Source organism: Talpa europaea (genome assembly GCF_964194135.1).
Source record: "Talpa europaea genome assembly, chromosome: 7".
NCBI lineage: Eukaryota > Metazoa > Chordata > Mammalia > Eulipotyphla > Talpidae > Talpa > Talpa europaea.
Window position 1 is genome coordinate 106504375 of NC_140074.1, and position 24572 is coordinate 106528946.

Below are 24572 nucleotides of genomic sequence, written 5' to 3' on the forward strand. Positions count from 1 at the left end.
AACAGAAACTGCCAAGAGAGGTTTACTGCGTGTCAGGTACTGTGCTATGTTTTCATGCACTACCTCTATCTCTAATTTAATCTTCATGCTAACTGTAACAGATGTGGAAAATTGCCACTGGAACAGAATGATAGCTATGGTAAACAGGACAGCCAGAATGTAAACTTAAATGTCGAAGTCTAGACCTCAAGCTCTTACTGCAACACACGGTCTTCTCTCCTGTCTTGGCTCTGTTACCTCTTTAATCACTTTAAACCTAGCACCTTCATTAAAACAATAATACCTAGCTCCTTAGTTTTTCGTGATAATTAAATGACATGATCCAGGTGACATACTTAGTGTTGGGTCTGGTCTCTGGTAAAGTGCTACGAGTTGCTAGCTGCTATTAATATCATTATCACCACTTCCAGTCATTGGGATGCGAGCTTGGTTAATAATAATGATCAGACCATACATCAAGAAATTTTTAAAGCTGAGGCTAAAAACTGGAATGAAAAATTCTTTAGAGGCCACAGTAGAATCCTGTCTAAATCTGCATTTCTGTTTTATCTGCATTGTAATTTTTCCTCAGATAATTCACATAGTATCTCTAAGTATTAAGTAGATGAAACTTTACCAGAAAGATAAAAAAACTCATTCTGAAAAAGTGTAAAGTTCATTTAAAAAATCAATACCACCGGGTTGGGGGGGGGGAATGGGAAGAGGGGAGGAGAGGGATTGGGGTCAAAATAAGGGGGTCACAATTGTATGGGGAATATAAAAATAAAATTTATAATTAAAAAAAAATCAATACCACCTCAAACAAAGACTTCATCTATGTGTTTTGAAGGCACTTGCAGAGGTACACTTACTACAGAAATTGGTAATGCCTGCCGTCCTGTATTCCTGGAGCCTCTTGATTTCCCTTCGGAGTTCAAATTCCACTGTTTTCCCCAAAAAGAACAAAGAAGAAAAATTGGAAAATCAAAATCAACATCAATGAGCAATTCTGCTGCTGAGTAGCCTTAGTAATTCTGCATATATTAAAGACTGGGCAATTTCACTTGGAAATCCTAATTGCTGGTAACACCCCATTAGAAATTTTACCCAAGTGCTGAGAAAAACCTACTCCAGCTGTCTTCAGCTGCTCTTCCCAGCTGGAGAAAGCAGCTGGAACTGGCTCCTAGAAAATTTAACAGTGAACTGGCTGAATTCATTTGTCTACAGCAGTAACAAATATAATTTCTTTTAAAAATGAAATTTCTCCTGCTCTATTCCTCTTCTGTTAAAAGTTTTAATCCCCCCCCAAAAATGAGATTAAGTTAAAATAAATCAAAGTCCTAGCCACATAAGCACACTCTTAAGAAACAGGTCTCTGATGTTACTTGACATGGCTCTTCTGTAAGGGAAAGACAAAAGTTCTGTGCTCAAGTCCTAGGTAGTCTTTTACAGTTTTTCTCCTACAGGAAGAAAAAAGCATTGTGTTTTCTACACACCAAAGCCTTCTGCATCATCTGAGCACATGGATCAGGTTGAACTGCTTGTGTTACCCTGTGATCAAATATTCAACTTGGGTGATTTGAAACAGAGGATGAAGGAAGAGCCTGGACAATCCATGCAGTTCTTTGGAGTGACATACAAACCAGGGATGACCAGGAAGTAAAGGATCAGTCACCTACTACAAACCACATTAAGAATGCCACCCAAACAGGGTGGTTGGTGAGGACAACCAACCAATCTGATAAACACTTGCAATGTCATGTAAGACATATCTGCATGATGAGAACAGGGTAAGAGCCTTGGTAAAGTACCTTTTCCGAACTAAACCTGGGAGTCAAATATATAAATCTCATGATGGAAGAGAAACACCAAAGCACACAGTCCAGATTAAATTAAAGTCTAGGCCTTACTGCCTTAATAACTTCAATTTTTATAGTGAAAAATCAAATAACTAGATTTCTCTCAAGAGAAAAAGGTAAAAAAAAGATAAAAGTACTATCTCCATGAAGTCCATGAGTCATTCAACTGTTCCCATTTTTATTTACTTATTTTTTAAAGATTTATTTATTTATGCATACAAGAATTGGGGTACAGGCCAGAGATGTAGGAAGGTGAGAGAATTCACCAGAGAAAGAGTGGGGAGCAGAACAAGCAGACTGACAGAAATACACTGCTGAAGGGAGCAGCGGGCGAGACAGGAGAGGTCTGCTGCTCCATGTGGGTTGTTCCTTGGCTGGCCGGGGATTGGACTTGTGCTGCGGAGGCTGTGGATTGCTCCATAGTGCGGTGCTTAAGCCCTTGCACCACCAGGGAGGCCCATGTCCCTATTTTTAAAATGAGTTTTTTCTTTTTTTTTAAGACCCATTTGTTTATTCATACAAGAACTGGGGTACAGGCCAGAGGTGTGGGGGGTGAGAGGATTCACCAGAGACAGAGTGGGGAGCAGAACAGGCAGACTAAGTGAAATACACTGCTGAGGGGAGCAGTGGACGAGATGGGAGAGGTCTGCTACGCCATGTGGGTTGCTCCCTGGCCAGGGATCGAACTCGTGCTGCAGTGGCTGCAGACAGATTCATAGGTTGCGTCTTAACCCCTTGCGCCACTAGGGAGGCCCACTTTTTTTTTTCTAAGGGAGGTGTCTGCATAGACAGCTTTTTTTTAATTTTGCACAGAAGAACTAGGGTACAGGCCAGAGGTGTGGGGGATGAGAGGATTCACCAGAGACAGAGTGGAGAGCAGAACAGACAGATTTACTGAAATACACTGCTGAAGGGAGCAGCAGGCAAGCCGGGAAAGGTCTGCTGCACCATATGTGGGTTAGCTCCCTGGCGGGGAGGCTATAGCAGTGATAGCACTGAGACTCAGCCCCTAGGCCACCAGGGAGGCCCTTTAAAACTAATTTAATACTAAAATATTTAAGAACAAGATAATGTCTAGGATTTGCTTCTGAATAATCCAGTTGAAAGTAGGAGTGGAGTGGGCGGTAAAGAACAAACCAGATTGATCATGTATTGATAACTGGTGAGCTATGTGATGAATACATAGGGGTTCATTTTACTATTATCTCTACTTTTGTACATATTTGAAAACTCCCATAATATAAAGTAGGGGGGGAACTACTAAATTACTATTTATTTTGGAAAAAAGAAAGTCCCTCTTCTCCCTACCTCCAAAGTCCCAAATATATTGCATGGTTACCAAGGGGAACAAAGAGAAAAATATTAATTTATTTATTTAGAGAACTTCACACAAGACACATTGTTACCTCCCCCATTTATTTAAATGGGCAAGTGTGTACACACACACACACACACACACACACACTTATTCAAGACTCTAAAACCACCTACATGCATGGCTTTCAATGAACTTGTCATGCTCCACTGGCCCCACGATCCTTGCAAATCGCCTCATTGTTTCATACAGGTCTTGGACTTCTTTGGGATACCGCCGTTCCATTACTACAGAGATAGCAAAATACAACCATGTCACAGAGAATATAAGGATCCCTAAGTTTTTTGCTCTTTTACAAGATGTGAAATGGTAGGACATTATTCCTAATCTCATATGACTAACTTACCCATGACAGGAAGCAAACAGGAAAGCGAAGAATGCAAAACACTAATCATAATGATAATAGCATCGCACAGGGATGTTGCTATCACTGGAGATTATCTACACTGCTGAACACACTGGTGACCTCACAGCTTGATGTCTCTGAATACGTATAGAAGCAGGAACTCTTGGTAGTAATAGGAAAGACAATTACAGCAGATGCTGCATTCATTAAGAATAATGGGGGCCTCCCTGGTGGCACAGTGGTTGAGCACTGGGTTGCAAAGCTGCCCACAGCCTCTGCAGCGCCAGTTCGATCCCTGGCCGCCAGCGAGGGTCCCACATGGTGCACAGACCTCTCCTGCCGCACCTGCTGCTCCCCTCAGCAGTGTATTCGGTCCTTCTGCCTGTTCTGCTTCCCTGCTCTGGCTCTGGTGAATCCTCTCACCCTCCCATGCTTCTGACTGTACCCAGTGCTTGTATAAATAAATAAATAAATCTTTAAAAAAAAAAGGGGGCAAAATTTCTAGTATTCATTTATGCAGGAAAACAAGTGATGTGCAGACATAATAATCTATCAAGAAGAGGTAGATAAGCCTGGAGAAAGTATGTGATTTCTTGTATACCCCCTAAAATCTTTTTTTTTAAAGAATTATTTATTTATACAAGAACTGGGGTACAAGCCAGATGTGCGGTAGGGTGAGAGGATTTACCAGACACCAAGCAGGGAACAGAACAGGCAGACTGATGAAATACAATGGAGAGGGGAGCAGCGGGTAAGACAGGAGAGATCTGCTGCACCATGTGGCTTTCTCCCCAGCTGGCCAGGATAGAACTGCGTTAGAGGTTGTGGACGGCCAACAGTGTGGCACTCATCCGCCTGCGCCACCAAGGAGGCCACCCCCTAAAATCTTTGCCCTTCCCACACATCTTCCAGTGAGGCATAAAGTTCTTCATTTTCCATATGGGTCATTTTGTCATTTTCCTTTTTGCCCACTGCAATGTATTTCAGTAGATTCGCCTATTCTGCTCCCCACTCTGTCTCTCGTGAATCCTCTCATCCCCCTACACCTCTGGCCTACACCCCAGTTCTTATATGCGTAAATCTCTAATTAAAAGAGGTATCAGCAAAGAAGTTGGTGAGTAAAATCTACCAATAACAACTGGTAGAATAGGAACTCTGAACTGCTACTTGGTCATTTCAATTTTTTTTTGAAGATTTTATTTATGCATACAGAGCTGGGGTACAGGCCAGAGGTGGGGGAGGAGGGTGAGAGGATTTACCAGAGACACAGAAAGAAGCAGAACAGGTGAATTAACTGAAATACACTGCTGAGGGGAGCAGTAGGCAAGACAGGAGAGCTCTGCTTTGCCATGTGGGTCAGCTCCCTGGCTGGGGATCAAACTGGTGCTGCAGTGGCTGCCTATAGCTTCAGATAATCAATATTAATTAGTTTGTCTACTTTTACACTAAAGACACTTAAGACAATTATTTAAATTAAGTCTTTTTTTCAGATGACTCTTTTCAAGAGACATTCCTGCCCACAAATGCCAGAAGTTGATTTCATGGGTAGCCACAGATTAATTAATTCCAACACACACACACACACACACACACACACACACACCCCAAAATATAACACACTCACTACAGAAATAGCTAAGAAGAATTTGGATAAAAATTTTAAATTTGATGAAAAACCCTTCTGCATTCCACATGGTACTCTCAGTACAATGCCTCTGAAACCACACTGCACATGTGACTTCTTTCTCAGAAGCAACAGAGATTCCCCTTGGCCCTATACTTAAATAACAGTGAACAGAATCATCAGGCTAAAATGACCTCTGTCTACCAGTTAAGAATAAAATTTATGTGAGAGTCAAGATCTACTGTGAGTTAAAGTCAAACCCCAACAAACCTATTATGGAAACCCCAGGAATTCAAACAGATGAACCAACTTCTATAGCTACCAGCACATGACCCATTATTGTCTAAGAGAGGCAAAGGAAATCTGATCTTGAGGTATTTTTGCAAACCCAAAGCTTACAATGAGGATGGGTTAACCATGTAATCTTGTATACTGCCAGAAAGAACGTAAGTTGATATAACCACTTTCTGGAAAGCAATCAGGCAACATATGTCAAAAGTTTCTGACCTATTAATTCCACTTCTGGGTTCTACCTAAACAAAGTTTCTAAATATAGACAAAGCTTTGTTCACAAACAAGTTCAGTACATTATTTATGATGATTAAAACTGTACATAAGCCAATATCCAATAATAAAAGACATGTTAAGCATATTATTTATGTATATAAGACATTATGTAACTATTAAAATGACAGCCTCAAAATTTCTCAATAACTTGACAAATGTGTAATGGAAGTGAAAAAATAAAGAACATACTTATGATCATGATTATATTAAAAGACACACCTCCATGACAGAATGACCTGAACCCTACAGTGACACAGTGTCCAACTCATATGACTCTATCAGCTAGGATATTTGCCACAATAATCATTAGCTACTTTTACAAAGAAAGAGTATTATCACATTCAACCAATACTTTTTAAAAAAGATTTATTTTATTTACTTATGCATACAAGAACTGGGGTGCAGGTCAGAGCTGCAGGGGGTGAGAGGATTCACCAGAGCCAGAGTGGGGAGAAGAGGTGGACAGACTGAAATACACTCCTGAGAGGAGCAGCTGGCGAGACAGGAGAGGTCTGCTGCACCTTGTGGGTCAGCTCCCTAGCTGGGAATCGAACTCATGTTGCAGTGGCTGATGATAGCTTGGTAGCGCTGAGACTTTAACCTCTGCACCACCACGGAAGTGCTGTTCTCCCAATTTTTAAAACATTAAGGTCAAAGTTAGCATCCACTAAAAATGCAATTTTTTTTCTATTTGTCTACTACCATAAAGAAAGGTATCACTTCCGTTGATTTTGTATAAAATGTTTTTACACCCTGGTATGCAAGGTTAGGGTATATTAAATATATATTTCCAAATCATGATCTTAATCCAGCTGCAGGAAACGATAATTAATATTCATGGAATAATCACTATGCTAATGTTAAAAACAGAATTCACATATAAGCATTGTTGACTATATATTAATAGTTCTGGATTCTCTCATTATGCATAAGAATCGCCTTGAAAACTTTAAAATATTACAGATGCTCTAGCTCTATCCAGAGATTCTGACTTAGTGGGTGATACCCATGAATCAGAATTTCTTAAAGTTTCTTGGTGATGCTAATACACAACTTGGATTAAGAATGATTGCCATAAGAAATGTATTTAAAACTATTCAATAACGTTGGAAGAAATTTTAAATAAAGAAAATAGCTAATACTTACACTGAAATTTTCTAAGGTTGATTAATCCATGGTCTCTTATAATTCTACAAAGAAAAAATCACAATGATCTGTGTATTTTAAGTAGTTCCACATTTAACCACATCTTTCATATGCAGTTTTTATTAAGACATCTTAAATACTCGAAGGCAGAATATCAAAGTCCAAAAAAGTCACTTCCCACAAAATTTTGCTGGCCAGTGAATGACACAATTTTAGGCTCTTAAGCATCACATATTTTCCTCTCTTTGGGTCTAGTAGACACTCAATAACATGCTGAATGAATGAATGAGTACTCACAAATTACTAAAAATACATGGCAGTCACTTAAGATGAAACAGAAGGGAATCTGTGTCCATGCCATAAAAATTAATCTCTTCAGCTTAGGGAAATGAAGAACACCCATACAAGGGAAGAACACCCATACAAGGGAAACCTGTTAACCATAAAAGGGCACTAGAATCACACATTCAGTGTTTATAACTGTACATTCACATAAAGTTTTGAAACCATTTGAAATACTATGCATGGTTAATGGAAAGGTATAAAACAAAATTTAATGGAAACCTCAAAAATTAGGTTCCGCAATACTCTCTAGTTCTATTTGTGTACTGTAAGCAAACAGATTTTCTTTTTAAAGATTTATTTACTTATACAAGCACTAGGTACAGTCAGAAGCACAGGAAGGTGAGAGAATTCACCAGAGCCAGAGTGGGGAACAGAAAAGGCAGACTGATGAAATACACTGTTGAGGGGAGCAGCGGGCGCGGCAGGAGAGGTCTGCGCACCATGTGGGACCCTCACCGGCAGCCAGGGATGGAACCGGCGCTGCAGAGGATGCGGGCAGCTTCGCAGCCCAGCGCTCAACCACTGCGCCACCAGGGGAGGCCCTAGATTTTTTTTAAGATTTATTTTCTATTTGTTTATGCATACAAGAATTGGGGTATAGACCAGAAGTGTGGGAGGGTGGTGGTGAGAGGATTCACCAGAGACAGAGTAAGAAGCAGAACAGGTGGATCTACTGAAATACACTGCCAAGGGGAGCAGCAAGCGAGAAAAGGAGAATCTGCTGTACCATGTGGGTTAGCTCCCTGGCCAGGGATCAAACTCATGCTGCAGCGGCTGCTGATAGCTTGATATGCTGAGACTTAACCCCTTGCACCACCAGGGAGGTCACAGCAAACAGAATTAAACTATGTTGAGTTATGTGCATGGAACCACTATTTTATACCTCATAAGAACGGCTAGATGAGATTCTTTAGCATTTCATAAATGCTAACTCCAGAGAGCAAGCTTTGCTTTATCTTTTTTTTAGTTTCTCTTGAAAGAGCAAGCTTTACTTTAGATCAATCTTGGTGCCACAGGAATGCCTCCCCAGTCCCTCCCCTTTTTATTGCTGAGACACCAGTGTCTCCATGGAAACACAAACACACACACACACACACCCTCTGCAGACCCTTCTCTGAACTCTTGAAGTCTCTGTAATCCAATAGGGAGGGATCTAGGATCCATATTTCTGTCTAATGTGTGTTTTCTGTTCTGTTGTAAAGAAACAGAACACTCTTGTTTTAGGCAAGAGTGCCTAAAACATTGTTCACAATTTCTTTTAAATTCTTTTAGATAACAACTTCTCATTAAAAATGTACAGCTACAAAAAAAGCATTAAAAAAAGCATAACAACAAAAAGAAACAAAAAAAATCAAAAAGCATAATAACTTGAATTTATCTTTTTCCTTATTTCTTTAAAACAGTATACCTCAAAACAAACAAAACCAGAATACCCACATTATTCACTGATAATCAGAACAAGAAAAGTTAAGAGAGGAAGTTTACCAAAAAAAAAAAAAAAAAAGAAAAAGAAAAAAAAAAGACAGGTATTATTATTTCCATGTGACAAAAATCTGAACCCAAGCAAGATAAGAGTCTTCTGCAAGGTCACAAGACAACCCACAAATGGAATGTTCTTATACAGCACTTGGTTTCAACAGTCCAAAGCTGAAAGAAGAAAGGATGGTTTCTCTATACTTACTTTTTTCGCCTTTGTCTCTCCTTTAACCTGGAATGATATATATCTACTACAGCCATCTTCAGAGCTATAAATAGACAGACAAGTAGTAAAGTATGCACAGACATATAAACATAGCCAAGACAAAAAAAATTTTTTTACCCCCAACTGTCCTAAACTTTGAACCTCATATTACTAATTATCCCACACTTACTGCTCTAGGATTTTTTCCCTTAGAAACAAAAATATTCTGATACTGAATTTCCTTATCAGTAAACTATCATAAGGTCCTTTTTCCTATGTTACATGTTTACATGGCATTACCCCATATATGACACAATTTCTGTGTTCTTTGTAACACCTCTTTTGCCCATGTCTTATTACATATATTAACTAGCTTTCACACAACAGTTGAACAAGGAGTCTGAACTTGTTAATAGATGGGCTCAGAAATAACATCTGAAATAACATCTGCTTGAGTAGTCATAAAGATGAATATTGATTGTTGTTATACCCACACAGGAGTAAGCTCAGGAGACAACATCAAGATGAGACTGCCGTGAACAAAGGTGCAGCTTAGACATTTTCCCAGAGTAGCAAGGTAATTTTGGATTCAGCAATGACAAGTTTCACTAAATAGCCTAAGAAACCAAAAGCTGTGCCCTGCTTGGCTGCCCATATCCCAATCCTTTCCTGGCTTTAGTCTCATGTTAAAGATATTGAGAATTAGCATGAATAGTTAGGGATAACAAAGTTTTCATCAATACAATAGCTGTTTCTCCTGCTTTCCTGTAACAATTTTCCATCTTCAGAGTTCCTTAGTGTTCTGTTCTCATCTCTCCTTTCACTCCTCATCTTATTCCTATACCTCATCCACCCCTATGGTTGTCACATCCATTAAGATATAGAAACTCAAACTCAAGTGTTTATTTTAAACTTCAGACCCTACTGGACATCTCTAATCAGATGGCCTTTGGTTACAATCCTATATTCTACCTCTTTCCCATCCCTTAGAGCCCTTCCCTTGGGTAACAGTATAGATGATACCAGAGTAATGTTTTTAAGCACAATTTTTATGGTGTGATTCCCCTGCTTATAATTTTCAGTGATTTCCCACCCACTTACAGGAGCTCAAATTCTTACCTGCTATTTAAGACCCTGGTCTTCTGCCTATCTTTCCAGTCTTGTTTCCTACCATTCCCACATGTACCCTATACACCACACACACAAACCAACCTGCCCAAGATCACACACAGTTATCTAAATACAGAGCATGAATCCAAAACTGGGCAGTCTGGTTTCAAAACCATGAGAAAGACATATATTTACATGTTGCCCAGCATATATATTCTGTGTTAGTGGGTTTACTGTCTGTCTCAACATTAATCATATATCCTAAATCTGACTTAACTAAAAATGAGATGTGTATTTTAAAGAATCTCAGAAATAAAAATCTCGCACAGGTTTTTTACTCTCTGAAGACCTGCAGAGTTAGCAGATGAAGGTCAATCATTAACAACTCTAGGAAAAAAATATGAGGAACAGAAATTTAGCACTATGTTACATTAAGCTGATCTAACTTAAAAATCTATGGATTACAAAGGAATATTAAGATTTACTAAATTAGTAGATTCTGGAACTATCTTAATACCCTGTTATCTTCTTAAGCTATATGGAAGTTGAGTGTTTGGTTTTTTTTTTTGTTTTATTTTAGTTGCTGAATGTATTCATTGAAGAACAGGCTATAGAGTACAACATAATGACCTGACATGTCCTTTGAAAACCTAAAATACAGTATTCAAATGTTACGCAATATAATTTCTAATAACATGCCAGACTTTGCAGCAAAGAATTTAGTTGTGTATGATTATCGCTTCTTCCAGAATAGCAAGCTTCATTCCAAAATAGAGCCGAGAGCCTCTATTATACTGATAAACAAAAACAGCAATACAATCTCTCTGCTCATCCAAAGAATATGAGATACAAGCTCAAGTTTATCTCCTGGGAATAATGAGTCAGTGCAGATTTATATGTTCTACTTTTAAAACTTGTTTTCAAAGAAAATCTTAATTGGAATGGGTGAGTTAGATCTGCCGAATCTCTTCTCCCCCACCCTATCTCGGGCAACTGTTCCCTGCAGCAGTCCCTAGGGTCCCCCACAAACAGTTTGAAACTCATACTTCTGCTGAAGCTAGATTTTAGGGTAGGAAAAAAAAATGGAACCAATCAACTAAGAGAATAGGACACAATGTCTCCTTAGAATCACCACTTTCTTCAGAATATGAAAGCAAACAAGTGTTGAGCAATGTACAATTCTGACGCAGTGTCAATATGGTTGCTCTAGCAAGATTAAAGTAGTAAGTTCCAGATACCCCTTCCTGACTCATTATTGTGTAGCTCACTGCTACCTGCCCTCTAATCTCAGATTAGAAGGAAGAAAACGCAAAATCCCACATACTGGGCTAGAAGCACTGAATACATATGTAACTTTGACCAGCGGGAAATGCCCAGGGTAACTTTATCACAGTCATTATTCTTTGGGTCTGAGATAAAAATAGTATTAAATCCTACAAAAACTGGATATCTGGTCTAAAAAGATGAGTGAACACAAGCCTTTCAAAAGTTTAAGCATTAATAAAAAGTATTAACTACCATGAATTTTTGTTTTTGGTAAGTTTCTAACAAGAATAAGTGTAAATAAACAAACATGTCCCCAAAAAAAGTACAATTAAAATAATTCAATAATATCAGGTCTATTTGATACAAGGGCTTTCGCACATTTTTCAGGTAGGAGAACTGCTACAAATAAACTTTCTGATTTAAGAAATGCCCAGTAACCTGCCATTGTCCTCTGATACAGCTGCTGTGGAGTGATGGGCTTATAGCTCTGCTAGTGGATGCACTTTGCATGCCTGGTGGTGGAAGAGGAAGTAAGAAAAGAGAGGAGAGTATTGTCTCCAACATGCGGCATAACCAAATATAATTTTTATAGTGGATTCTAACTATTTCTTACTAAAAATAGAACTGCAGAACCAACAGTTCAAGAGAGAAAGAAGTATAACAGCTAAGTAAATACAGTGCACTAAGTACTTAGTACGCTCCGTGCTCTTTACATGCCACATCTCTTTTCTCCTCCCAATAATGTGCTCCATAGGAAAGAAAATCCTTAAAGTGGAAATTACTGCAAATTTTGACAAAAAATTTCTGTAATTTTTCTAAGACACTAACTAACCATGCTGTTTCCTGATACTTGTGTGGGGATGACTTAATTAAAGCAGAAAAAACCCAAAGAGACAGTGTTATAAAAACAAATCTATAAATAAATACTGCTGATAATTGGTTCTACTGCTTGATTATTTCAGTAGTTTAAACTTGTAAAACTGGCTCTGGAGAACAAAGGGAAGGTAAGGAACACACTGATGGGAAGAGAACCAGAATTCTCCCAAGGAAAAATCATATCTGAAGCTGTATCTTTTCCTTTATAAAGCATACTGAGATAGCAGCTACTGATCATAAGATCCTAACTGCATGAATAATCCAGGAGGACAACAGCACAGCAGGCAAAACAGAAATGAGAAGGCAGACATTGCAAGAATGAGAATCACTGGTTCACAGTCTACTTAAGGTGCCTGGAGATTCCAATATAAGTGGACAAATAAAGAAGCTCAGAGCATAAAAAACGAACCAAAATTATCTATAACCTAAGGTCCGATGCAAGGTCTTTGAAATCTCAGTTTTGAAGGAAGAACAGACTCTCTGATTACAATGAAGACTGATAAAAGTTTCCAATGGGTGGCCTTAAAATATTTTAAGAAGTGGGCAGAAGTCAGAGGCAGCTCCTTCCCACTGCAATGTATTTCTAACATTGTTCAAAATAGCTGGCAACATGTTTCTGTTTTCCTGACAGAAGGCACTTACTGCTTGCTTGGCAAGAAAACCAACTCAGAGACCTTAAATGCAGGGAAGCCAATCAAAATCCCTACTGCAATCACATCAGCACAAACCTGTGACTCAGGTATTCCCCAGAACTGAAGCTTTTTGCAAGTCATTTCCCCCCTAAGTGTTTGGCCAAGGTTTGCACAATTAGTTCCATGAAGAAAAGAAGACCATGTGGCTTAGCAGGATGCCTTAGGGAAGTTACTTAACTCCTGTGCACCCTCCCTGAATGTAAAATGGGAAAATATCTATTCCCAGGAATGTGGGTAAGTTATAGAAAATAACAAATATGAAATCTTACCAACACAAAAAACAAACCAAAAACAATAAAGACCAAATCAAAATACCAACAACAAAAATTCAAGGTTGTAAAGACTGTATTAAGAACACAGACTATGGAGATGGCTCTGCAACTTGAAGGCTATGTAAGTACAGTCACGTTACTTGACATTTTCATTCTTCAATTCTCTCATCTACAAAATAGGGATAATAATAGTAATGACGAATTCAAAGAGTTCTGTAAGAATTAAAAAAATTCAGATGTCTGAAGGATAAAAAATAGTACCTGGCAAACAGTTAAGTGGTATACGTATCAGCTATTATTAATGGCATTTATGTCTAAAGTGCCCTCAGCATAAACAGCCATATCAGTATAAAGGGAAGGAAACTACCAACACACAGGCAAGTGTGCAGAGAGACCAAGCTGAACCGCTCATCTACTAACTATTAAAGGCACTAAAGGCTAATGGTGTGAACCAAAGGGCGGGGGAGAGGGTAATCCATGCCTGGCCAAGAAATTTTCCTGAAATTAACTTTCTAAACAGAGGAAGAGTAAACTGTTCCAATGCACATCCCTGACAAAAACACCCACAGACCTAACATTTAGGAAGAGGTTCATAATTCCTCTTGTTTGTCTTAGTAATAGGACAGCAATGATTAGAAGATGCTGCAATTAGGGTTCTAGAACCCATACTCTTCTAAGAAAAAGCAGTTCACATATTTAGGAGAGATTTTCCCAAGTGAAAGGAGACAGGGAGAAGCCCCTCAGAAAAGAGGAGCTGCACCATGCACCTGCACTGAGATCCCACAACACAGCAGAGTATAAAGTTATGAACCTTCTGCCTCTCTCTTTCTGAATCATCATTGCTGCTTATTTCAATAAAATATGAGCAGATGTCATTTAAGGATCCCAGAATTTCCTTATTTCTTTCTAAGATACTGTTTTAGATGCAGTATCCTTTTCTACGGCCATTCTGAAAAACTTCTGGCACAGCTGAAATGCAATTAATTATCCCTCCATTGTGTCCCAGACCTCCATTATGGAGGCCATTTTACTACAAAAATTCCATGAATTAAAGGAAAAGTCTTTAAGTAAGAAAAGGGCTTGGTGGCACCAGCTGTTCTTCCTGGTGCCCTGGAGTGGAATACAAAACCCAGCCAAACACTTTGCTTCCTTCTAATAGTCGTAAGTGAGGGAACATAAAAGGAATGTTGTTAATGCTCAGTAATGTTAAGGGTGTAATGGTATAATGGAATGGTAATAACACCAATCTGAATTATGTACCATCTTTCATGGAGACATTCATACTCTCTGACTAATCAGTGTCACCCCATCTTTACTGGCAAGGGACACAAAGAAACAGCAAGCAAGATTCCAAGGACTTGCCCAAGATCACACAGTGACTCAGAAGCAAGCCTGATTTGCCCCTCGCTCTATTCTAGATATGCTTAGACAGCTCTTTCTCACTCACTCTTATTTCTCCTTGGGTCTAGTCCCTTGACTGTATGTTCTGGGATAAGACACTCTGGGGCAATATACCTCACAAGACAACTGGGTCATGTTGTTAGGAAAGTTAGTTGAAGTTAATATAACTCAGTGGCATAAACAAAGCAACTCTTGGTGGTCTATTAAATCATTCCCTTGATCTCTAGTGCTCTCAAATCTCTTTTAAAGTGATCTTATCTTTTATTTTTTTTTTTAAAGATTTATTTATTTATTTATGCAAGCACTGGGTACAGTCAGAAGCGCGGGATGGTGAGAGAATTCACCAGAGTGAGAGCTGGGAGCAGAACAGGCAGAAGGACCGAAGTACACTGCTGAGGGGAGCAGCGGGCGGCAGGAGAGGTCTGCGCACCATGTGGGACCCTCCTTCAGTGGCCGGGGAGCTGCCGGGGATCGAACCGGCGCTGTAGAGGCTTCGGGCAGCTTCGCAACCCAGCGCTCAACCGCTGCGCCACCGTGGAGGCCCTAAAGTGATCTTATCTTTTAAAAAGCACCCATCTAAACACCTTACAGTTCACTACTACAAGGTGCAAAAGGGGAACGCAGGGGTTATCACTTATGCGCCACTGTGGAGGCCCTAAAGTGATCTTATCTTTTAAAAAGCACCCATCTAAACACCTTACAGTTCACTACTACAAGGTGCAAAAGGGGAACGCAGGGGTTATCACTTATATCCTGTTAAACAACTTGTAACAATCAACTGATGCCTCAGTTCTAATTCAAATAAGCTAGAATCAAGTGAAACTTACAAGGCAGTAGAAACTATAAGAAGAGCATAAATAACTGAAGTAGGTTTGAAATGCTGACACAAAAATCGCTTCTTTCAGATTTTCCCTTTTGTTCCCACTTAATTACAGAAAGGACCAAAAGTGCACCAGAAGAAATTGCAAATCCTGACCCTACGAAGAATGAGTGAAATTAAACAGCAATCATTACTACAGTTTTTCTTAACGCTGAGGCTAAAGAAAGAAGACCTTGGATTAGGGGCTAGGGAAATGATTCAGCAAGTCACTTACACACTTTAATGTCTTTAAAGGACATTAAAGATTCTGACTTTCAAAAGTTTGGTGTTTTTTTTTTTTTTTTATAGAGGCATGCTTTATTTATTTGTTTGCTGGTTTGTTTGTTTGTTTTTGTTTATACATGCACTAGGTACAGTCAGAAGCGCGGGAGGGTGAGAGAATTCACCAGAGCCAGAGCGGGGAGCAGAGCAGGCAGAAGGACCGAAGTACACTGCTGAGGGGAGCAGCGGGCGGCAGGAGAGGTCTGCACGCCATGTGGGACCCTCCTCTGGTGGCCGGGGAGCAGCCGGGGATCGAACCGGCGCCGCAGAGGCCGCGCGCAGTTTCGCAACCCAGCGCTCAACCGCTGCGCCACCGGGGAGGCCCCAAAAGTTTGGTGTTTTTTAACAATATCTAAAAGGATGATATTTATGAAGCTGCTCTTTTTGTATTCTGGGTAAGAAATACAGGGTATTCTTTTTGTATCCTGGGTAAGAAAGCCAGGAAACATGAGCATATATGAGGAGAAATACTAAGCAGCAATCTGCACACTCCCTTCAAGGGAACAACATGAGGTGAGAAAAGAATGACATGGGTTACCGGGGTTGAATAGAGATTGACAAGGAAAACTGAACAAGTACAATAGATCTAGTGAATGCTGAAGTAGTTTGCTAGCAAGCTTTCTTCTTTTAGTTCAACCTACGTCACTCTGACTTTCCTTAAAGTTGTGTGGGAGAAAAGAAGAGGAATGAAATTTTGCAAAGAAAACTGCTCAGGAAAGACCATTATACCAGAGAAAAAATTCTGAAGGGAAACTTTCACGAGGGCTCTTTTATGGTCCTAGATCTGATATATCAAATGCCCAGGCAGTTCTACTGAGAGGAAAATTAAATTCCCCTTCTAGTGTGTACCCATTAATGCAACATGAAAACTTGACTTATCATTCAACGAAGATTCCACTTGCCCTCCCTGCCTGGTATACAGCTTTAAGAGAAACAATGAAGACACTTTTGGGGACTACAAAATCCAAGGGAGCATTAGATATCTACTGTGTCTTATGTATCTACTGCAGCATACTCAATTCTGGACTGAAATAAAAGAGAAGACTGGGGATTATTATAAATATTCACTGGAAATGAATAGGTGGAAAATTCGGGATAAACATCTAGTAGCAATAGTTGCTATTGAGGTCCCAAGTTTCCCTTCCTTCTAAGGGTGCCATGAGAGCAACTTCATCAATTACCTTGCTTACCTTAGTCAAAAGGCAGTTCAAGGGATGAGATATTCCCCACCATCACAGTATGCTCAACATTCTTACCATCGACACAGAGCATATTTTTGATTAATCATTTTCACAGGGTTTATTAACCCAACAACAGAGCTAAGTTCAGCAACTTAACCAGTAGATTTTGAGTTCCATGAGAGCAAGAAATGTGTTTTATTACTCCTTGTGAACTGAGCACCCAATACAGTGTCATCACATAGTTTTCACTCAACAAAACATTTGCCAAATTAAAATGTTACCATGTAAAATGTCCGAGTCATCTTCAACAAAATCGATGTCTCTCAAGTCCCATTCTGCATAATTGTCAAACTCCTGTTTGGGGAAAAAAATTCCCACCACAAACCTATCAGCTTTGAATAATGCCTTTACAGTAATCAAGCTTTAGAAACAAAAAGAAAACACAAATACTTGATTAAAAAATAAGGAATGGGGAATAAGGCCAGGATACTGCCACAAGTAATAAGAAGTCATGTAAAAAATCTGAGAGGCTTTCAGGCAGTAGTAACAGCAAAAAATGAGAATAATTACAGTTCAGGAATGAAATCAAAATAATTGTTCTAAAATTAAGTTTAATATGTTCATAAAATCTAACCTAAGAAAATTAACTCTGCCTAGGCCTTCAAGTGTTTAGGTAAGAAAGTTGTCTGCATTAATTCACCTATCTTTTGATTATCTTCTGAGAGCATGATTTATTCAGTAATATTACTTATAAAGTTCAATGGGTAGATTTGTTCATGTTCTATTTAATAAGCACAATTCTTAGGGGTAGCATCTACAATAGCATCTGCCAGAAACAAACTGCTGGCCTGGGTATAACTAGCAAAAGTTGTGTAGTTTGCTTAACTTTCAAATTACCTCCAGGAGCACTGTGGTTGTGGGTTAGAGGATATATCAGGACTTATGACTATATTCACATGGCTTTTAACTTCATGGCTGAATAAGGAACATGAAAGTTCTATAAACTTTTATCATCCTTTACATACCTGTGGATAGAGTATAGGGATCAGCAAACTATATAGCTCATGGACCAAATCCAGTTCACTTCCTTTTTTGTAAATAAACTTTTATTGCAACACAGGTAAATACCTTTGTTATGCCTATCTATGTTGCTTCTGCATAATAACGGCAAAGTTTATTTGCAACACAGATTTTAGGGACTGAAAACTTAAGATATTTACTATCTGGACCTTAATAAAAAAAAAAAAGGTCCAACAACCTTGAAGGTCCAACCCCCTAGTTGTGGGGAAAGAACCAGATCAGAAACCTCATATCTACTAAGAACGTGGAAGCCAACACAAATGCAGCTTAAACAGGGGATTCTTGGTCTGAAGGACTTATACTATATGTGAAAATATTTACAAATGAGAAAATGCACTCAAATGGAAGAAATGTGGCTGCCACTAGTCCTCACAACTTATGGTGCCTTGAAAAATCTCTTTCAGTGGTTTGGAACCTTTGGGTAAAAGATATAAGCTTCATCAGAAACAAAAACAAGTTTCTCCTACCTCAATGAAATCTGCTCGAGCTGGCATGTATCCTGCCATATCCCGAGAAAGCAAAGAGTCAAAGGTAGGTCGGGGAGGGTCGTCTGTAGCTGAAAGAATTTAGAATTTTTCTTAGTTACTAAATAAATAAATACTGGCATAAAAAAGTGGCACAGGAATAGATCCCATCTATACACTGAAATATTTCTGGAGAAAGACGCTATCTGAGATAATAAGTAGAATTCAAAAGATTTTTAAAACCAATATTATTTCAATTAAAAAAAACATCCTTTCCCAATACATTTTATATTACAATTATTTTGGGGATGGGACTATATAATGAATATGCAGAATAAAGTGATCATGATTCAAATTAAAACAAAAAAAGATTTTTATAAAGGGAAAAGTGAAAAATATAAAGAATTATAGAAACAGATTGATTTCCTAAAAAGGAAAGATTTAGGGAAACTAAGATTTAGGGAATCCTTTATTCTTTTTTATTTTTTTTTAAAGATTTATTTATTTATGCATACAAGAACTGGGGTACAGGCCGGAGGTGTGGGGGGTGAGAAGATTCACCAGAGACAGAGTGGGAAACAGAACAGGCAGACTGACTGAAATACACTGCTGAGGGGAGCAGCGGGCATGGGCGAGTCAGGAGAGGTCTCCTACGCCATATGGGTTGCTCCCTGGTGGGCCAGGGGATTGAACTTGTGCTACAGAGGCTGCGGATTGCTTCACAGGTTGTGTCTTAACCCCTTGCGCCACCAGGGAGGCCCAGGGAATCCTTTACATACATGGAAAATCCCTCTGATTTTTGCTTCTCTAACATGAGGAAAAAACAAGGATCTTTTAACAGTAGAGAACATAAGTATCTACCCTTTGTGCCTCAGGTTCCTTACCCCATAGAGCCAATCTCAATTTACATACCTCATCCAACTGAGAAACAAACAAAAAAAAAATTAGATTTGGAAGTTAGCTGGACTTGAGTCCCAGCTCTAACACCCACTCATCCTATGACCTGGCACAAATTATACAACCTTTCTGAATCTTATTTGTTCCTGGGCAAAACAAAGCTCTTGCTTCATCCAACTCATAGGGTTGCTATGAGGAACAAATGGTCTAATGGAGTTGAAAGCCAAGTAGTAACACCCACAGTACTATTCAAATAAGTGGTATAATCAGACTCTGAGTTAGTAAGCTATGAAACTGTTTCTGGAGAGTATGAAGAAGAGGGCAGGGGAAGGGGAAACATTCATATCCCATTACTTGTGCTCTGGGAGTCATTTAGCAAAGATGTTCATTTATAATTCATTATGGTTTTGTTAGAAGACCCAAGAGTCCCTCAGCCCTGTAAGATTTTTTCTAAAGTTTTCACAACCAAGAGAACAAAAATGACAAATTGCTTCTTGGACTTAGCACTGGCATGATTAATAATGATGAAGCAAATACTGAATTCTTAAGTAACTGATCATATACAATCTACAGTGTATACATATCTACAATCTACAGCATTCAGGAGTCTCAGAGTGAGTAGAACTGGAATACACCTATTCTTCTTGCCCCCTTATGGTCCTGCCTTTAAATAAGTGCCACACCAGCTCCTATCTTTCATAAGCTATTTAGTTGCCAAAAATTATCAAATCACTGTTTATCTGCAAAAGAACTCGAGGATTAGCTAGTGTCTCTTACCAAAACAGGGAGTCACTTACAGTAAAATGGAATGGCTGTGTCAGCAGTTTTTGCCTCCTCTGCTTGCTTCAGGTTCAGAAGGGTGGATGCAAACAGAGGATTATTGATGAAATGCTTCATATAGTGCTTCTCACATTCCTCCTTGGTCTTGGTGCACATCTGATTGGCTACATCCTGCCTACAGGAGTGTGAGGAAAAAGAGAAAAAAGCAGGTTTCATTTATAACTATTGGTCAAAGCATGGTTTGTTTTCTAATATTTTAAGTCCTACCCATATAGTGTCTGGAATTTGATACCTCTAAAGTGATATCACAGAGATATTAACAAAGCAGTGAGTCAAATTATGTAATTTGATCTTATAAATCCTGCTATTCTAAAATACAGAAACAATATCTAAAAAGTGCTTTCCTTTATATCAAAAGAGAAGAAAATCATTAGAAAATCTATGAATTTCCCTATAAGCTAGACTCCAAGAAAGGAATTGCTATAAATAAGAAGCCATTTCAGAACATTCAAAATGTACATAAGTATAGTTCTACATTTGCAGGGTTTATAGTTTACAAAACACTTCATATGAAGAAACATTTTTATTAGAGTGCCAAGCATTAAGTTACAAACACTTAAAACCTAATTTAGTCTTAGTTAAACCTCACGGTATATTTACTCTGCTTCACAGATGAAAAAATAAGGCCCAAAGAGATTTAAATGCTTACTTGAGCTAAAAACAGAGAATGTGAAGAAACTGTCTATCAAACCTCAATCTCAGATAAGTTATGGCCATCTACTAAAATATGACTCAAGTAAAGGATGAGGGCATCTAAACCAAGAAAAATTCGTAAAAGTCATAAAGGAGCAACAAAGTCTAAACTTTCCCACTATTTAGAAAAAATGACCAACCTTCCCTGTGCTGATACATCCTAATAATGGTCCACTGAACATCCCATACCCTCATGAGACATTTCAGTCTTGGAGAGTAATGTATATAGGGGAAGAGAACTTGTCCTTAAGTGATGGATCAATAGGAGAGCAACACATGGCCCCCAAACCCCTTTCTCCCTTTACCCTTCAACTGCAGCTTTTCCTCCAAGCTGACAGGACAACCTGTAACACAGAGCTCTTACCAATTTCCAAAGCCACAATCCATCACAGCTTCTAAAAGGGCCATTTCTTCTTGGGCTGTCCAGCTGGGATCAAGGACAGGAAAATCTGAGGTCTAGGAAGGAACAGATAGAGGAATGGAACCCAGTAACACAACTGTGGTACCAATCTACAATCTAATGACTTGTTCTCATGATACTGAGAGGTAGCTAAAATAATTTCTTACTAGTTGCCCACCTCCCCCAGCCCTATTTCCAACTTTAATTATAAGGGTCTCCAATAAATTTTATCACCCATACACCCTGTAACACATGCAGACACATATATTTTGTAAACTTAGCACAAAAGCAGAGATAAATTTTACAGTATTCCCATTTACCTATGAAAGAGGGGACGTACAAAGAGTGTGATTTATATATTTTAAATAGAACAATAAATCATATATTAAAAAAATGTTATCTACAAAGGAGAGGGAGAAAGTAGGGTGGGAAGGACAGGAGTAGAAGCTGGATCTCTCTGAAAAGTCTTTGTTTTAAAGATTTGACTTTGGAAACATGTTATCTTATATATAATTATTCAATTTTTAAATCCTAGGAATCAAAAAACATAACAAGTAAAACCTATGACTTAATACTAAGGCATAATCGCACAGAAAAAAACTATCCAAAGTGACTTTAAAACACAGTAATTTGACTATACACCTCTAGTAGAATATACCACAAAAGTAAAAGAAGTGCCAAGAAAATGCCAGAATGCTTCCAGACTAAATTTTCAGTAGTGTTGTTGGCACAGTCATCCTGAGACTACCATACATGGATGTGATGGGGGCACATGGTATTGACTTTACTAGGCAGTGGGATTTTGGGCTTGGGGAAAAAAAGATACAAATGTAAGATCTATAAAGTTATGTAAAAACTTTGTATTCTTGTATTTGAACAGAAAGTTTTAATATGAACTGATGACGTATTTTGTCTTAAAATAATTTCCCAACACTCTTCACTGAAAAGACCTAGAAACGATGACCAACCAAGTAGCAGTGGGCATTTCTAAGTGTCCAGTATGCAATCTATAAATATGATTTCCCACTAAGGAAAGCAGGGCTCCTTGAACAAAATGCTGATTCCAAATTTGGATCAAGAAATATATAAGATGAGAGGAACATTTTGTCCTATTAGAAAGCAATGACTCTCTTAAAGATTATATGGGTCATGTCAAAAGTCAATCTGTAGAGGTTCCCATTAACCAAAAATGCAGCAATTTGAGCAATAATAACTGCGAAGAATTGAAACACATCAAATATTCTAAATACCTAAAAGATGCTAGGGAATCAATTCATATTTTCAAAAAACGTGCATTCCTTCTACACATTTTACTTCGGGGCGACCACATAATGATGTTTCTTTTTATAGTTATTTTAACTCATCAACTAAAAGCAATGATAGAAATAAAGGATATTTTATAATACCCTTTTAATACAATGAATTAAAAGATCTAGACAATGATTAAAAATGAATCTGAGGTAGCCAATAATTATAAGTACCAATTTTATAGGAAAGCACAGAAGACAGGGGAACACTTTAACAGCAAAATCCAATGTCCTAACATCTATTTAAAACCCTAAGTTTTCTTTTCTTTTGATTTTCTTTTTATAAATCAAATAAACTGTAAGAAATGAGAGAAAGCGGTCTCCCTGGTGGCCCAGCAGTTAAGTCACAGAGCTATCAATCTATCTTCAGCCACTGCAGCATGAGTTCGAACCCTGGCCAGGGAGCTGACCCACATGGTGCAGCAGACCTATTCTGTCTCACCCGCTGATCCCCTCAGCAGTGTATTTCAGTCCGTCTGCCTGTTCTGTTCCTCACTGTCTTTGATGAATACTCTCAATCCCCCACCCCCACACCTCTGGCTTAGACCCCAGTTCATGTATGCATAAATAAATAAAATAAATCTTATAAAAAATGAGAGAAAGAGTGAGGGAAAGGTGGTGAGAGGGAGAACCTATAAAATGGAAAAATATATGAGGCAACCAATTAGAATGTAGGGACCTATTTGTATCACAGAACTGTGAAAGTAAAAAAAAAAATATGATACTACAACACTATATGATAGCCACTAGAATTGCTAAAATGAAGGAACCAATAATACCAAATGTTGGCAAGCATGTGAAACAATCAGAACTCTCATTCATTTATAACGGAGAAGTAAAATGATACAACCATTTAGGAAACATTTTTATAGCTTATTAAAAAGTTAAATAATCACATTCTATGACTCAGCAAGTCATCTTCTAAGTATTTATGAAAAATATATATGTACCTACAGAAAGTCTTATACAAAAATGTTCATAACAGCATTATTTGTAACAGCCTAAAACTAGGCAAGTATAGGTGTTTATCAACAGAATACCAAATAAACTGTATTATATTCATACAATGGAATATTATAACAAAAAGAAATGAACTACTATACATGAAGAAAAACATGCTGAATGAATAAAATCAGAAACAAAAGTACATACAGTATGAATCCATCTATATGCAGTTCTAGACTGTAAAACTAATCTTGGGAATAAAAATTCGGAATGATTATTTCAGGTGTGAAGGGAGGAGTTTAAAAACAGCATTTATGAGATGACTGAGAAAATGACTAAATGACTAAAAATGATTAAATTACCTTTAATTTTAGAAATATTTGGCAAAATATTTATAGATGAAATGATGTGTCTGGGGGTTTTGCTTCAAAATAATTGGGAGAGGTAGGGAATTAGATGACACATGACTTATGCTGATAATTTTAAGACCTAGAGACAGGTAAGTGAGAATTTATTATACAGTCATGGCAGTTGGTCACATTGGTGACCCCTGAAGTTCTAGAACTCACATTCAGGTGTGGTCCCTTTCCATTTAATATGGGCTGGTCCTGTGGCTTACTTAAGGTCTGGCAGTTTCCACTTTTGCACTCTTGAGAGCCCTCAGACACCATGTAAGGAATCTAGCCTCCTTGCAGGAAAGACCATGAAGTACATGGTCCGAGAGAGGAATGGTTATAGGGGTAAAGGAAATAAGGTCTCTACCTGAAAAAGAACCAAGGTCTTAGGCAGATAAGATGTTCTAGCTAACTCCCTACAAACTCAGGCCATTCTGAGGTTGCCCAAGGTGTGAATGAAAGAAATCTCTTGGATTTCCAGCCCCAGTACATCTTATAGAACCGAAACCACCGTTGTCATGCCCAATCTGAATCCTGACCCACAAAACACAAACTGATTATTTTATACCATGAAGTTTTGATGTGGCTGTCAAGAAACGAGATAACTGAAGTGCCATTATTTCGACAGTATATGCTTGAAGTTTTCTATACGTGAAAAAAAAGTGACACAGGTTTTTCTGATTACACAGG

General features: G+C 38.4%; 1 protein-coding gene across 1 annotated transcript in view; it reads right to left on the reverse strand.

The window, feature by feature from the left end:
* Positions 1-24572, reverse strand: part of TADA2A (transcriptional adaptor 2A) — a gene marked incomplete at both ends in the record, with an annotated part of 42997 nt that overhangs the window by 5968 nt on the left and 12457 nt on the right. The window contains 8 exons of the mRNA XM_084237234.1: positions 852-923; positions 3330-3440; positions 6897-6940; positions 8923-8986; positions 17143-17215; positions 18409-18497; positions 20100-20257; positions 21200-21291. Of these exons, the coding sequence (XP_084093360.1) occupies positions 852-923; positions 3330-3440; positions 6897-6940; positions 8923-8986; positions 17143-17215; positions 18409-18497; positions 20100-20257; positions 21200-21291 (703 nt within the window). The remainder of the gene's footprint in view (positions 1-851; positions 924-3329; positions 3441-6896; positions 6941-8922; positions 8987-17142; positions 17216-18408; positions 18498-20099; positions 20258-21199; positions 21292-24572) is intronic.